The sequence below is a fragment of the Entelurus aequoreus genome, linkage group LG09, assembly GCF_033978785.1.
Source record: "Entelurus aequoreus isolate RoL-2023_Sb linkage group LG09, RoL_Eaeq_v1.1, whole genome shotgun sequence".
NCBI lineage: Eukaryota > Metazoa > Chordata > Actinopteri > Syngnathiformes > Syngnathidae > Entelurus > Entelurus aequoreus.
In genome coordinates, this window is record NC_084739.1 from 41,651,593 (window position 1) to 41,668,760 (window position 17,168).

At 43.8% G+C, this 17,168-nt stretch overlaps 1 protein-coding gene across 10 annotated transcripts in view; it reads left to right on the forward strand.

Annotated features, from left to right (window-relative positions):
* LOC133657441 (cilia- and flagella-associated protein 46) overlaps window positions 1-17,168 on the forward strand; it is a 105,326-nt gene that overhangs the window by 16,135 nt on the left and 72,023 nt on the right. For 9 of the 10 annotated variants that reach the window (XM_062058771.1, XM_062058774.1, XM_062058775.1 and 6 more), the window contains 8 exons: window positions 872-1,001; window positions 2,706-2,830; window positions 3,463-3,578; window positions 3,904-4,010; window positions 13,457-13,663; window positions 13,760-13,949; window positions 14,906-15,055; window positions 16,892-16,996. In XM_062058771.1, the coding sequence (XP_061914755.1) occupies window positions 872-1,001; window positions 2,706-2,830; window positions 3,463-3,578; window positions 3,904-4,010; window positions 13,457-13,663; window positions 13,760-13,949; window positions 14,906-15,055; window positions 16,892-16,996 (1,130 nt within the window). The remainder of the gene's footprint in view (window positions 1-871; window positions 1,002-2,705; window positions 2,831-3,462; window positions 3,579-3,903; window positions 4,011-13,456; window positions 13,664-13,759; window positions 13,950-14,905; window positions 15,056-16,891; window positions 16,997-17,168) is intronic. The other variant, XM_062058779.1, reaches the window with a different exon arrangement.

Below are 17,168 nucleotides of genomic sequence, written 5' to 3' on the forward strand. Positions count from 1 at the left end.
TTTTAAAAATAATAACCTAATATGTAGTTTTAATGTCTTTATGTATCTAACTGTCTTCAGTGTCAATATATATCGATATTTTTTTAAATGTATCACCTAATATGTACATTTAATTTTCCTATGTATCAAACTTTTCTGTATATTGGTACGACACATTTTACAAATTAATTCCCCCCAAATACACCAGCAATTGTCTTGTGTCTTGGAACTTTAAATGCTTGTTGTTCGGTCAGGGATAGAGTTGTTTTATGTTCTCCGCCATTTGAGATAATCTCTCCCATGATGCTGCTTTTTCAAGTGCTTGTGCATTGCAGCGATGCTGCTGTGGGAAGCCATTTATAATTTGCACAGTTTACATGGAACCATGTTGTTCAGGTTTTTCCAATGATTATGACACTGGTTTACTATGACCTTTTTTCCCCTTGGCTTGTTTTTTGATGTCATCTTTTTTTTAATACATGGCCAACTTTTCTCAACACCAATTAGGGCATAAGGCACATAATTTAGTTTTTACATCATTAACGACATAGAACAAGTTGACGAATTGCCCTAAACCAATCTGGAATGTATCCATATATTTTTTTTAAAGTTTGATTTAATCAAATTGCGACAGCTATTGTCATGACTGAAGAAGCACTGATTTACACATTTCTCTGGGGTGCATCCTGCTTTCTTGCTTTGCATAAACATGCATTCTTATTAATCCATGTTAAATACATCAAAAATAATTACTCAAATCCAAGAAAAGCACCAAAACCAATGCACGTTTTCTTTGTGCATTCATAACATGTACGATATGTCCCTAATGAATTGGGAAAATACAGCTTTGTAAGTTTTTCAACATATTTGATGCGACTTTGTGTTTTACTAGTTACCAAAGCAAGTGTTGGATGCGGGCCTTTAGCTCAGCTCTCTGCTGAGGCTCAGCATTACTATGCAGCTGTACAGAAGTTGGAAGGATACCTTGATCGACAAGGAGAAAATGCTGACAACACAGAGAGGTGGTTTTTTTTGTCTTTTTTCCAGTGTAAAAACTCAAAGCGAGTACGGTATTTAGGGTTGGGTATCGAGTATCGAGTATCGATTGGAACCGGGACTAACTTTCCGATTCTCCCGGAATCGTTCAAAAGTTTAAATTTCGATTCCTATTTTCGATACCAGTCCGCCGACCGGAAAAAAATATGTCTGCCGAACCGGAAGAAGACGCCGCTGAACACCAACGAAGAAGCGCCCACCGCCGGAAGTGTTAGCATAGCCAAGCGAGTCAGTCAAGCTCAAGCATGGATAGCGGGCGTCGGCGGTCGAAAGTGTGGCTTTACTTTACAAAAAACATGAAATAACCGCGAAATAACAGAGCTCCATGTCCATCAAGAAACGAGTGGAGAGAGAGCTGCAGATGTACCAGGACGTTCCACCGATACTTATGTCTGACGACCCTGCTGCATGGTGGTGGTCCGGTGGAACCAACAAAAGACTTATCCTTTGCTGTCATATCTCGCTTTCTCCTATTTATGCGTTCAAGCTTCTTCCACACCCAGCGAACGTGTATTTTCCACAGCAGGAGACACTATCTGTCCAGAACGCTCACGCATCCTGCTTGAGAAGGCGGATATGGTCATGTTCCTAAACAAGAACTGTCTCTGATTTTATACTGTACCTGCTGCTAATTTGGACTGGGTTTTGCAAGATGTTTCTTATTGTTTATTTGCTTTTCTGCACCAGGTTAGCCCATCAGTGGGAGCACGGTAACATTTTTAAGTACCTGCAGCATCATACACTTGTGTGTGTAAATGTGTTTTCATGAGGTTTCCTGCAGCATCATACACTTGTGTGTGTAAATGTGTTTTCATGAGGTTTCCTGCAGCATCATACACTTGTGTGTGTAAATGTGTTTTCATGAGGTTTTCAAAAATAAAGCTCTCTTGAGGAAAGTGTACCCCTGGGAAAATGTATTCATAATTTATAATATTTATATTCAAGTTCATAGATTTTATATTTATATTCTAGTTGAAAACAGCCCTGTGAGTAATTTATATTAAAGTTCTTAAAAAGTTAATATAATTAAAATTTGATGGAGAATGTCAGACTATTTCATTCAGAAAGACTGTAGGTTAGCTAGCTCATTTAAAATATCCTAAACTTTTTTTTGACCCTGCCTCTTAAAAGAATCGGATTCGAGAATTGTCAGAAACCGTAATCGAAACAAAGAATCGGAATCGGAATCGTTCGAATTCAAACGATACCCAACCCTAACGGTATTGTTGTTGTAAAGAAGTGCAGGAACTATGCGTCTTTATGATATTTGTATGTGTTATCTTCATTACCACCCTCAAAGGGACAATCGGTAGAAAATGGATGGATGAATGGATCTTTATTACCGCCTGTGTTTACTGTACATTAAATACAAATATATTTGATTTACTGTATTGATACTGTAGGAAGTGGTGCAAGAAGAGGTGCATATATGATTCCATTTGAAATGTGGAACATTAGAAATGGCTGGTTCGCTTTACCAAACAATGTAATTCAACGGCCTCCCATAATTTACCTCAATTTCCTGTCCAAATTCTTTAACTTAGTATTTTGTAATGTTCAGCTGTGTATCTTTCTTTCTTTTCATGGCAAGTGGAGAGAACCTGATTGGTTTTCCACAAATAACCATGTTGAATGATTTACATTGTGACATTGTATCTGTTCTTGTTTAGGCTAAAGCTGTGGGCAACACTTGCAAAGACAGCAAGAAAACAGGAAGTCTGGGATGTGTGCCGAGTCGCTTGTCGATTCTGTTTGCTCTATGATGAGGGACAGTTGAAGATGCCCAAGTGTCACAGTAAGATGCTTAATGAAAGAATCATATCTCTGAGGAAAAGAAATATCAAATATATATGCGGATAAAAACGTTAGCATGTGTACTGAGTTACAAAAAACTATGATTGTTTTATATTGAAAACTAATTTACACACATTGTAATTACTCAATATTATTGTCTCTCTTAGTTGCCTCTGCCTGGAATGTTTCTATTTCTGTTGGATTATTTGTGGGTGACTTCTAGTCGACAGTTTTCAGTGTTGAACCTGATTTATTTAATTATTTATGGTAGAACACATTCTTTCAAGAAAGCGACCAATAGTTGTTGGTGAAAACTTGCATATTAAAAATAAAATGTCTAATCTTAAATTTGAACACATGCTGTATTTGCTGTGTATGCAATTATCCTCATTAAGTCCTTATTTGTTCTGCAATATACATCATCTTAGCAAATGAAAAGTGGTAAAGATCCATTCAAGTATAACATTTCTTCATTATTTAAGATACCACCGTGTATTAAAAAAGTTCCCAGTATGATTTTGCAGGGAATATATATTCACGCCTTAAGCTTTAATAATACTATGACCTACAAGAAGTAGCTTTACTGTAATTGGTATTCTATGTCACAGTACTTTTATCTTTTATTTCATGCAGAATCTAGATGCTCGGATGAAGACACCACTACTGAAGTTGTTAGCAGTTTTGAAGAAAATCATCCCTGTGTGAAAAAGTTACGTCTTTTAGCAGAAATGTGTTTTATTACTGCTGAGGTATGTGAGTACACACTAAAAACTATAATTAGGAATTTAATAATAATTGTTGTTAATAATTCTAATAATACCTACACATCATTTCAACATGCGACAAGCTGCTCTCACAGGAAATTATTTTCTGTACCACTCCCTCACTTAAAGGGCCTGGGTCAGTAGCGGCTCATTTGCATAAAACTGGCTACTTCCTCAAAGTATTTTTTATTCTTGTTGTATCTTCGCTGCATGTCACACCTCTGAACTGTTTTATATTTAAAAAAAAAAAAATGTACATGCATAATATTATTTTGTAAAGTTGTAAATCAATGGTATCTGTCTTGCTCAGGCTACTATCAAAAAGATACAAATGCAAGGTGTGCAGCTCAACAGCCCAGCAGTCCGTCCACAGGATGGAGGTGTTTCTGAAGATGATCCACAGTGGGTTATTTACAGGTAAAAACCCAACAACAACATTTAAATCTTGGTTATTAAAACTAGAGAGTTTTTTTTTTTTAGGGCCGATACCGATTGTAGTAGTCAAGGAGGCCGATAACCGATATTTAGAGCCAATATTAATTTGCAGTACAAGTTATTTAAACATGAATAGTATATGTCAGTAAACAGCCGGACAAGGCTTTAAGTTGTTTTCGAAAAATTACTTTTTAGAAAACAGCAGACCAGTAGCGACATGTTTATTGCGGCGCTAATGTTGTAGTTATTTAAGCAGCAAAAAAACTCAGAGGATATCACAAACACCTTTAGTACGTGTGTCTAAGAGGACCATCAACATTTCCATTTCAAAATAGGGGAAATTTCCTGAAAATTCGTAAAATTATGGGATTTTTCTTCATCACACTAACTTGCAACCAAATTAATTTTATAGCAATTTATGATTTTAATACATTGTAAGGTTACATCGTAGGGAACCCTGACATATTGGTTGGTTGATAGGTTGAAGTTGATTTTGAACATGTATACAGTTTCAATATGATACATCACATATTTTACATTTTTTCAATTCTTTTTACAACTTGTCCGAAAAGGAATGGAAAGAAACAAAGCTTATTCAATCCTACCCCTTTTCCAATTCATAGCAATTACTAACACAAAATGATCACTTTCTGTTCTCAATTTGTAACACAATTTACATGAATGATTTCTAAATGGTATGACTGATATAAAATATATGATTTCTAAAAATGGCAAACATTTAAATAAAACAATTTCTGGGATCCTTCATGTACCTTATAGATGAGACATGTATCAAGCAGCTGGCTGACAATTTCTTCCTGAACTTTACATAAATTAGCTGCTTCCTGCTCTTTTTTACATATTATATAAGTCTCCTATTTGTCAATTTACACAAAGTGTGGATTTTTGGCAGAGATATATTTTCTGTCATCTTCATGTCCATCTATTTGTGTCGCGTTGTTATTTGATTTAATTACGGAACATACAAACTTGCGGCGCTCCCACACTGCGACTGTTGCGGACCGAGGCTTCTCGTTCGATCGCTGTAGTAGCAAAAACACAACGCAGCTCTGCAGAAAAGGAGCACTGGTTACTACTACGAACTTACTCTCTACTTATTACAATTTTTTTTTTCCAATATTAAATATTTGTTATGGTTGGAGGGAGTTGTGACAGCACAGTTCCACAAGGGGGCAATAATGCTCTATGTATTTATTATATATGTCATCAATATAATAAATAATGAACAATATAATTAATAAACTATAGAATGGAGTGTGACTAAATTCAAGAGTGTGTATGGTGTGAGACTATGTGAAGCAGTTATCTGTTGAGTGTCTGACCGGGAGGTGTTGTTCCAAACTGGAAGTCCAATAGGGCGAGGCAAAAAAGGATGTCCGTAAGCAGGCGAAAGATCCAGGGGCGAGAGAGAGGCGTCAGAGTCCGTGTCCATGCGAGGGGGGGTCGAGGATAGGATAGAATAGAATAGAAAGTACTTTATTGATCCCTGGGGGAAATTCAGTCATCATACAGTGATCAAGGGAGGCAGTCGAGATCTAGGGCAACGGAAGGAAAACACTGTGGGCACAGGGGACAAATCAAGCACGAGGAAGAACACGGAAAGCAAAAAGCTTTCCGGTTATATTCCGGCGAGGGATGGCAGGTTCAGCTACAATCGGGCGGAAGGCGGGGATAGGCTCCAGCGTCCCCCGCGACCCCGAAGGGAATAAGCGGTAGAAATTGGATGGATGGATGGATGGATGGCAGGTAGTGCAGGCTTATGAAGGCAGGTCTGATCATCAGCTCCAGGTGTGCAGAATGCTGATCGCCCACAGCCTTGCTGGCATGTGGGCGTGACACGGCCAGCACCCCCTGCGAGATAGTCCGGGCCTAAGCCCCAAAGAATCCCCCCGCAGTCCATTGTCCAAGTCACTGCACTGTGGGACCTGGGGAAGCGGTAAAGCCTCCATAGTAGGGAAGCTCCCAAGTGCGAAGGGAGAGGAAGGCACCTCCTGTGCATGCAAAGGCAACGTGTACGGCTTCAGTCTGTCATAATGCACTACTTGGGCTTGCTCCATCGGGTCCAGAGGGTTGATGATGCGGTATGTCAAGCCCGCTTCCCCTCCAGAGACCAGCACCTGCATCACTCGATATGGGCCCTTCCAGTGCGGCGCCAGTTTAGTACGGCTTTCAGTGGGGTTATTCAGCCACACCAATGTGCCCTCTTTGTGGGCCCGATGACAGCTCAATCTTGTCAAAATACAGTTTCTGTCTCTCATGCGCCTCCACTGAATTAAGCGTGGCTGCACTGAAGGCCAACTCCAGCCGTTCAGCCATAGCTGAAACATAGTCCGTCAGGATCCCAGAGCCCCGGGAGTCCAGGACATTAGAGGGCACTAGTGTCTCTGCAGGAACCAGGTCCTCACGCCCGTGCATGAGGTAAAAGGGGGTGAACCGGGTGCTGGCGTGTTTAGACGTGTTGTAGGCAAAGGCGACCTGCCTCATATATGTGTCCCACTCACCCCCGTGAAAAATCAACATCTTGGCTAACTGGTCGATCAAAGTCCGATTATGACGCTCCACCATGCCATCAGACTTGGGGTTATAGGCAGTGGTGCGTGTCTTTTTTATTCCAAGCAACTGGCAGAGTCTCTGGATGATTTCCGCTTCAAACTGGCGACCCTAGTCGCTATGCAGGATTTCGGGGACACCATGCATCAAAACATAGTCCTCAAACAGACAGCGAGCGACAGTGTGAGCTGTTTGGTTGGGCAGTGCATACAGTGTGACAAACTTAGTGAAGTAGTCCTCCACCACTAAAACATATCTGTTCCCCCGGGACGTTAAGGGCAACTCCAGAATGTCCATGGCCACCCTCTGGAGGGGGCGAAAAACCTGGGACCCCCCATGGGAGCCCTTGGCCCGGGGACCGGGCACCTGCGGGTCTGACACGCTCTGCACTGCTCACACCACCTTCGGATGTCTCTCAGCATGAAGGGCCATTAGTAAGATTGCCGGGCCCTTTCCCACACACGTTCCGCAAAAAAATGGGCAGCGGCTGGACCCCCATGTAACTGTTGCAGAAGCCCCGGCACCATGGAGGCGGGAACCACAACTTGAATTTGCGGCTCTCCCACGGTCGCAAGCAGTGTCGTACGACACAACAGTCCCTTCTTAACTGACAGCCGGTGAAACCCATTCCATAACTTCCTTACACCAACGGAAGACCCGCGGGGGAGTCTGCGAGGCCGACGGGGAACGCCCTGTTCCAGCAAAGCCAGCACCGTACAAATGTCTGTGTCCTGACGCTGTAGTGACTGCAACTCTCCCTCAGCACCACAGAGAGAATATCGAGAAGCCATGTCTGCCTGCTCTCCGTCTGCGGACAGACAGCCATCCGATGCCCCCACGGAAGCCACGGTGTGCAGTCCTACTGCTGTAGTGTCTAGCTCAACGGGATCAGGAGTCGCCGGGCGACGGGACAGTGCGTCAGCGTTTTTATGGTGGGAGCCGTCTTTGTGCACCATGGTCCAGTCGAACGGATCCAGCTCCAGCACCCACCTGCTTCTTCGTCCGGTGGGGTCATTATCAATAGCCATGTGTCAGAGGCCCAACAGAGGGCGATAGTCAGTGATGATGGAGAACGCGACATCCCCACATAATGTTTGAACTCACGCACCGCCCACACTACAGCCCATAGTTCTCTGTCAAACGTAGACCATCTTTTGTGTGTGTGTGAGGGCCTGGCTGGCGTAGCCTCCTACTCTCTCCAGACCACCATCCTCCAGAGCCAGCACTGCTCCAACAGTGTCTTTAGAAGCGTCTGTGTACACTTTAAAAGGAAGTGAAAAGTTAGGCAGTGTAACAACTGGTGAGCAGGTGAGTACTTGCTTGAGGTGAGTGAAAGCAGCATCGCAGTCAGCTGACCACTCAAAAGGCACATTTTTCCCTGCCAGGTGATTCAATGGCGCAGCATGTTGTGAGAAATCACGCACAAATCTCCTATAATAGGAGTACAGGCCCACAAAGGCCCTGACCTCTGAGGGTTACCGGGGGTTGGCCATTGTGGAGTGGGCGTGGCCTGCGGACATGCAGCGAAGCGGGGTGTGTCAGGATCGGCTTCGAGATTAGTGACAGGTGCGTAGATGACACAGCTGTGAGTATTTGTCTGATCACCTGTCGCTCTGTTAAAGGCAGCGGTTGGAAAAGAGAGGAGGTTGTTGATGATGGAGAACAAGTACGAGCACGAGCATGAAAGAGAGCGAGGACTGACACATAACGCAATGACTGAAAAGGAACACAAAGAACATTTATTGAAAAATAAATCACTGTTCAAGAACATGAATGCAGCTGTCATGTCCTTGGGGCGTGATCCCACGAACCCGGAAGCAAGAGGTTTCCACAATTTGGCGCCCAACCTGGCTGGATCACCGGCGGCGGGGGAGGGCGATCCCCTGACGGCTCTTGCGGGCGTGCTCGCAGAGGTGGCAGCGAGCAGCCGCCAACAGTGCCAAGTCCTGCGGGCGTTGGCGGATCAGATGGGCGGGGCACGGCCAATGCCTCCGGCTGTCACCATACACCGCATGGGGGAGGTAGAGGAACCCCATGCCTTTTTGGACGTTTTTGGTCTAGCATGTGCGTGGCCGGAGGAAGAGTGGGGGGTGCGGCTCTTGTCGCTCCTAATGGGGGAGGGGCAGCGCGCGGCGCTCAGCTTGCGGGCGGCATCCAGAATGCGCTTCACGGACCTGAGGAAAGCGGTGCTGGACCGGACGGGAGGCACCGCTGAAGATTACAGGTGTCGGTTCCAGTCCATGCGTCTCGGGCAGGAGGACCGGCCATTCACCTTTGGTCAGCGGCTCTAGGACGCAGCGACGCGCTGGCTGCAGCCGGGAGAGGGAGACGGCCGACTCTTGGACCAGATCATCCGGGAGCAGTTGCTGGAGGCGATCTCGACGCGGACGGCCAACTGGATCCGGTACCACCGGCCCCGGGACCTCACAGCAGCGGTGACCCTCACCGAGGACCACCTGGCCGTTCACCGCGAGGCACAACCGGCACCCACAACGCGCGGACAAAGCGTGCAACCGGCACCCACAACGCGCGGACAAAGCGCGCAACCGAGACACACAACGCGCGGACAAAGCGCGCAACCGAGACCTACAACGCACAGACAGAGCGCGCGACAGGAGGAGGGGAGAGGAGAGCACAATCCACAGCATCATGACCTGTGTGACCATTCTGCTGCTCTTTCTCCGCAGGTCCCGGCTGCTGCCTTCAGAACATCTCCCGCGTAGACGGCCCCTCAAACGCTTGGGCAGGCGTGCTGGAGGCATGGGCGGCCCGGTCACGTGCATTAGGGACCTCAACAGGTGGAGGTGGGGCGCGTGACCCGGGTGGCTGGCCCTTCAGTGCCCTCCCCCGGCCCGGGTGAGACGTACGGTATCGAGGTAACGATACAAGGGAGTACATACCAGGCGATGGTGGATTCAGGCTGCGGGCAGACCATGTTTCACCAGAACCTGGTTTGACCCGGGGCTTTGAGGCAGGCAACACGGCTAAAAATCAGGTGTGTTCATGGGGATGTGCACTACTACCCTATGGTGCCAGTAGAAATTTGGTATGAGGGACAAAAGCATATGGTCGAGGTAGCTGTAAGTACGCACCTCTCGCACCCAGTAATTTTGGGCATAAATTGGCTGGGGTTTAAGCGTTTACTGACACAATGCGTGGGGGTGCGTTTGCGGACCGTATGAAAGGGGAATATCTGCGCAGTTCTCAGTGACGACGCGAGTCCATCCGACACTGCCGAGCGGGAACCGGCGGGGGCTTCGCGGGAGGTCCCCCCGCCCCCCCACTGGCACCCTACGGATAAGTTTTCCCTCGAGCAGTCCCGTGATGAAACTTTGCGCGCGGCCTGGGACTAGGTGGATTACGTCGACGTCAGCTGGTGCGCCCAGGAACAGCGCGGGTATTTCCTCACTCCTCAGTTATTGGAGATAGATTATACCGAGTGAGCCGTGTCACTCAAACAGGAGAGGAAATCACCCAGTTGTTGGTGCCGACGGGAAATGGTTTTCCAGGCGTCACACTACAGTCCCATGGCTGGCCACATGGGGTATAATAAAACACTCAATCGGGTCATGGTCCGATTCTATTGGCCGGGCATCCGGGCAGACGTGCGCCGCTGGTGCGCTGCCTGCCTGGACTGTCAGCTGGTGAACCCGGCGGCCACCCCGAAGGCGCCCTTGTGCCCATTGCCGCTTATGGAGGTCCCCTTCGAAAGAATGGGTATGGACCTCATCGGACCATTCCACCCGAGCACACGGGGATATCGCTTTGTGTTAGTCCTGGTGGATTACGCAACGCGCTATCCCGAAGCAGTGCCTCTGCGCTCCATCTCTGCAAAGAGTGTAGCACAGGCATCTCCCGAGTTGGAATCCCGAAAGAGATTCTGACTGACCAGGGTACGTCCTTTATGTCACGCACGATAAAGGAACTGTACAGATTATTGGGAATTAAAGCGATCCGCACCAGCGTATACCACCCACAAACAGATGGGCTGGTGGAGCGGCTAAATAAGACGCTGAAAACCGTGATCCGTAAATTTACGCACAAGGACAAACCAAATTAGGATAAATGGCTGGATCTCCTACTGTTTGCAATGCGGGAGGTACCTCAGGTCTCCACAGGCTTTGCGCCTTTTGAGTTATTATACGGCAGGAAGCCGCGCGGAGTATTGGACGTAATTAAGGAAAGCTGGGAGGAGGGGCCAAGCTACAGTCAAAAACATTCTTAAAGAAGTTGGTAGCTAAAACATCAAGGCAGCAGGTGGATGACTTTAGAGCTGTCACCGTTTCCACTACAGTTTTAGAGTCTATGGCATTAAAGCTTGCCATGATTGCTGTGTTACTTTTGCCTAAATGGGGTGGTGATACAACTTTTTTGCTTGAGATATTGATGGTGCGTCTGATGCCTTCAATTTTATCAGTATAAAATAATGCAAACTCATTGCATTTCTGCGTGGAATGGAGTTCGGCTGGTATTTGTGTTGGGGGGTTGGTCAGTCTGTCAACGGTTGCGAATAGGGTTTTGGCCTTATTAGTGTTGCTGTTTATGATATTGGAGAAGAATGTTTCTCTAGCACTTTTTAAGACTAAATTTTAGGCCTGGAGGCTCTCTTTATAGATGTCATGGTGAATATGAAGTTTTGTATTCCGCCAGATTCGTTCAGCCTTCCTGCACTCTCTTCTCTGGGCTGTTACAACAGCAGATTTTCTCCAGGGTGCCTTTTGCTTACCAGAAATCGTTTTAACTGTAACAGGTGCAATGGTATCTATGATATTCACAATTTTGGAATTAACGTTGCTTACAAGATCATCAGCATGACATGGGTTTAGAGGTGGTAGTGAAGAGATGGCGTTTTTAAAGAGGACATCAGCATGTTCATTTATGTACCGCTTTTTGACATTCTTTGATTCTGTTTGTGTGTCCGGAATTACAGAAATATTAAAGAAAACCCAGATATGATCAGACAATGAAGGATCAATCACAAGAACATCAGAAACATTGAGACATTTTGTGATAATCAGGTCCAGAGTGTGTCCCTTACAATGAGTAGCCTCTGTCACATGTTGTGACAGTTCAAATGTGTCTAAAATAGTAAAACGTTATTTTGCGCCCTTGTCATTCAAATCGTCAATATGAAAATTAAAATCACCAGTTATAACCAGGCAGTCAAAGTCAGTGGAGATGCTAGACAATAATTCAGTAAAATCATCGAAAAAATTTGCAGAATATTTAGGTGGCCTGTAGATAATTAACAGGAGAATTTTGGGAGAGCATTTCAACACAGCACACAGGGTATTCAAATGATGTAAAATCACCAAGTGACACATAGCAGCAACCCTTCCACCTCTTTTCCCCGAACTACATACCGGTATATCAATAAAGTTATAGTTGGGGGGTGCTGTCTCGATCAGAATGCTTGCACTGTTATTTTGTTCCAGCCATGTTTCAGTTAAAAACATAAAATCAAGTTTAGAAGTGGTAATAAAATCATTGACTAAAAATGATTTGTTATTTTCCACAACACCAGGGGGTGCTCCACTAACCACGTTAAACCCAGATTCCGAACTAACAAAGGTCTTAACTCATTCTCTTTCTATGCCACATCAATGTGGAATGCGCTCCCAACAGGTATAAAAGAAAGGGCATCTCTATCCTCCTTCAAAACCGCAATAAAAGTTCACCTCCAGGCAGCTACAACCCTAAACTAACACCCTTCCCGGATTGCTAATAATCAAATGTAAACAATCAAATGCAGATACATTTTCTTTTTCTTATGCCTTCTGATCTCTCTCTCTCTCTCTATGTCCACTACTTGATGTCCATATCCCCCATCCCCACCCCCCCACCCCCTCCCTCCACACCCCTGATTGTAAATAATGTAAATAATTCAATGTGATTATCTTGTGTGATGACTGTATTATGATGATAGTATATATGATAGTATATATCTGTATCATGAATCAATTTAAGTGGACCCCGACTTAAACAAGTTGAAAAACTTATTCGGGTGTTACCATTTAGTGGTCAATTGTACGGAATATGTACTTCACTGTGCAACCTACTAATAAAAGTCTCAATCAATCAATCAAAAATTCAGAGACCTGACATTGAGCAGACCCATCCTGATGGTGTTATTGACAGGCTTCGATGTTGGCTTTGATTTGGAGAGAATAGGAATGAGATTGTTTAGGTTAGCAGGGTGGCTAAGTTTCCCAATGTTTACTCTCTTGGTAGTCACAACAGGAATGTAGAAGGTTAGGCAGCAAAGTAAGGCAGTGCTATCTACAGTATTGCCTACGAAATTAACATTTGCCAAATATTGAATTTCAAATAGATTTCATGTGTCAATGCAGCATCAGCAGTGATGCGGTCTCTGCATCAGTTTGTGGTGGTGAAAAATGAGCAGACCTTATCGGTTAATCTTAGTTTAGGGTTGTGACTGAAAGGACAAGATGGCGATTCCAAGCTGCAGCAATTAATTTCTTCCATAGGATGGCGGGGCTCTTCTCGTAGAGTCAATTTTTGCGGTCAAAATCAACTAATTCGGGGGCAGCTCGAAGTAAAGTCGCTCCTCCTCCACATCTAGAGGAACCAGATGAGGTGGCTCCGGCATCTGGTTGTTCAGGGAACATCCGACTGGTATGGGGCCCACGACAAAGACCCACGACACGTTGGAGAGACTATGTCTCCTTGTTGGCCTAGAACACTTTTGAAGTAGCTGGACGAAATAGCTGGGAAGAGGGAAGTCTGCTTAGGCTGCTTCCCCCACTATCCAACCCCAAATAAGCGAATGAAGATGGCAGTAGCCAATGGATGTATAAATTTTTATATTGATATTTACTTTAGCCTACCTCACACAGGGACTGGATCCAGTTTTTGTCTGCTTATGCCGCCTCTACTTTCTTGCGAGCAGCTGAGCTTGGCACACAGATTAAGGAACCGTGGCTTGTGGCAAATGCATCCATTTACTCGTGGAACTACAACAAGCACTTGCTGGTTAGTGGAGACTATAAATGTCTCATTCCCACGTTCCAAAGCCTGGTAGAGATGCTCCAAGAGTCCACTGGGTAGGAATGATTTGTATATTGTTATGCATAACTTACTTTTGATACTACTCAATTATATCTCAAATCATTTTGAGATATTTATTTTTTTCTTCCTAGTAATCGTGCTCTGTTGGTGCTACTGTGTGACGTTGTGGCTCGAGGTTTGATCCAGCATCTGGAGTTACCTGACAATGTGGAGCAAGCCCCGCCACAAGACAAGGGCAAAACCAAATCTGAGAAGGTGTCTGCTGTCCAAGCTGGTATGTTCGACCCTGATATTCTCCAGAAAATCCACAAAGCACGAGAGGTATGTTGGTGCGTGTTAAGTGGCAGTGTTTTATTGCGCCATTGTTTTGATTTCACGTGTCTATAGCCTCTTTAAAGGCTCTTGTGTCCGAATAAACTAGGGTGACACTTAGTGGAACAGGCCAAACAATTTGGCGTGCTTAAGCCTCATATCCTGTTCCTGTCAAATTTTACCTATTTTGACATTTAACATATCGTAAACGTCATTTTATAAGCCTGACATTGTATTACTTTTACTAAAGTAACCTAAAAGATACAATAGTATAAACAGATATACATGTAATGCTTCAAATATTTGTCCACTAAGGCTTTTTCGGGTAGGATTAATACCTACTTTAATGGATTTTAGCCATACCAGTATTGGTAAAATCAAGCAAAATGATAATGTTTGGGATTATTGAAACTTGGTCATGTTTGCATGATTTTTTTTTATCAGAAAGTGGATCAAGAGGGATGTCAACACATGAAGACTCTGTGTTCACAACACATTTGCCCAGGTTTCTGCAAAAACAGACACCTGCTAGTCTTCAAAGAGGAAATGTCTTGTCCTAACACAATAATTTAAAAAGGTCACTCTGCGTCCTTTGTAAAACATTTATTAAGAATTAATAATGAAGTAATTCCTGTGACATAGGCTATGTTTCACATAATTGTCAGTCAAGGCCAACATTTACCCTAACCATACTGTGAAGGCAAAAAATATGAACAGCATATGTATAGGGCGGAAGCGGTAGTATGCACAGGGAGAACGGATTCAAACTCTCAATCTCTTGACTGTGAGGCCACCAAATGCTTCCCACTAGTTTACCCTACAGCCAAACTGGAACTCAAGTAATTCACTTTATGGATAACAGTTTGCAGTGCAACAACAAGCCTGCTGATGACAGGTTGAACTTCTGTTTAATAAGCTTTTAATTGCTGTAAATCATATACAATATCACCACTTTGTCCCCACAGTTATGTGACTACGCCCTGACCATACCCATCTGCAACCCCAGAGGGGAGACAGTTCCAATCGCTGTACAGAAGCAAGTAGTGGCCACCTGGGTGCAGATCAAGAACATCCTGCAAAAGCAAGCTGGCGGCAATATTGACATGGATGAAAAGGTGCCATTTTACTTGTCAGACCATACTAATCTATGTTAGTCGTGGGACCGGATCGTGGCCGAAATTTGTCTTCATTTACTGATTGGCTGATGAGCTGCTAAGCCCAGCCGATCTTTACCAGCTGTGTCCCAGCGTTAACATGGATAAAGATTGTACTTACTTGAAAGATTACTTCAAAAGGGATGCATGCGTCACAATTACATTTCCAGATGACTTTCTATACACGGATTCCAATAGGGTGTGTGTCTTGCCAGAACATCTGCTTGAACTTGACAGCAAGCTGAAGGCATTGTCTAAACGCCGCGTCTAAATGGAGGTTCACACATTGCCAGTTTAGATGGCGGTTCATGACAATTTGTCAATTCACCATGCTCTGCCAAAGACTGAATTAACACCGAACACAAAACCTGAACATCCGTCACTCATCCGCCATCTGAGAACAACGGAGAGTAAAACAAATAAATAAACATGTAAAAAATGTTGTGACTGTCTTGGCGGTTTGAAATTGGCCATGTTCAAAATGCCTCTCACCGTGTAATTGATGGCCACCTCTGTATTTCTGCCGTAAGATCCATGATAATACTGTGTTAACAATGTCCAAATCCTCCAGTCACATTTTCCTCCTGGACATTCCTAACGTAAACAAGGTAATTATACGGGTGTGGCAAAGTTAAACACGGAAGCATCCCGGGCTTGTAACGGAGCTACACAGAGGCACTACACAAGAAACACAAGAAGTGCTTTCTTATATTAACATAAGAGTTACCTTTTTTATAAAAACTACAAATTAAATAAAAATAAAAATATTGTTTTATTATATTAATTTGCACTTGCACATTTAAACCTTTACATTGGGTGACAATTAGTGTGATATTGTGGAACATTTCATTTTGTTTTCGGTGTGGCCCAATTCCTTTTTTGTAATGTTCTAATGCGGGCCATGGTTGGTTTCGTTTTTACAGTACTGTTTGCCATGGGCCAATAAAAATAAGCCACAGGCTTTTATTGCCTTCACAGCCAGACTTTTGAGACCCCGAATGTGCTGTAGATTATGTACTAAGATCCCCAATATCGCCTTCCTGATGCACTGTGTAAACAATGTAATTACACCTGCCTTTTCCACATTATAGCATTGTATTCACAGCCTTGTGATAATGTTTATGTCACATTTACCTGTGCTGCTCATTAACAGTGGGACACATATGATGTGGGGATTACAGTTTTATACATTTGTCAAATTGACTGATGAGGCACCATATTCCTACAACACTTAACTTGATGTATTTTGACGCAAAACTAATTAGATTGTTTCTAACCAGGCTAACTAAGAACTCAGTCTTATAATACATGGCGTTTACAGTATATCAAAATATAATTTGATTGATAGTATTTTGAAATGTTTTTGGATTGAATAGCAAGTTGTGCATTATCAAAAAGGACCTTTATGCTGTGATTAATATTTAATATACACAGTAATTGGGAAATATAATTTGATACATCAAAGGTACATGTACACTCACCATTGCAATTATGTACAGTCGCACAATCAAAACCATTACAAGTAAGCAATGATAATTCTAGAAGGGGTTGTATGTGTTTGTCTTACAGCAAAAAAAAAGACCAACACACTTTTCAGCATGATGCACTTTACCACAAACTACCACTATAATACTGTAACAATGTGTTGCTAAATATGCATAGTAACGTTCAGGTGTTGAGATCAGTGAGTGGATAACTCATAGTCAACCTTTAATATGTGAAGAAATAGTGATGTATGCCCAACAGGTGCTGCATACAACAAACTCTAAGAATTACTTTCCAAATTTGCATTGTCAGAATGAAGAAATGTCACCAATGACTCGTGTGCTGATTCAAGTGGAGATGCTCCAGTCCAATAAGACTCCTAGTAATTTGGAGAGTTATGATCCCAGTCTCTCAACAGTACGTACTCATATCTTCATGTTTTGCTGATATACAGTCAATAGTTAATAGATCATAGCAACATATTCTAATATGCCCCTGCAGCTGTCTTCCTCTGATTGTAGGTTAATAACATCTACTCAGTAGTTCACCCACTTTAGACATTGAGCCTTTACTTCTTCCCTTGGCTACT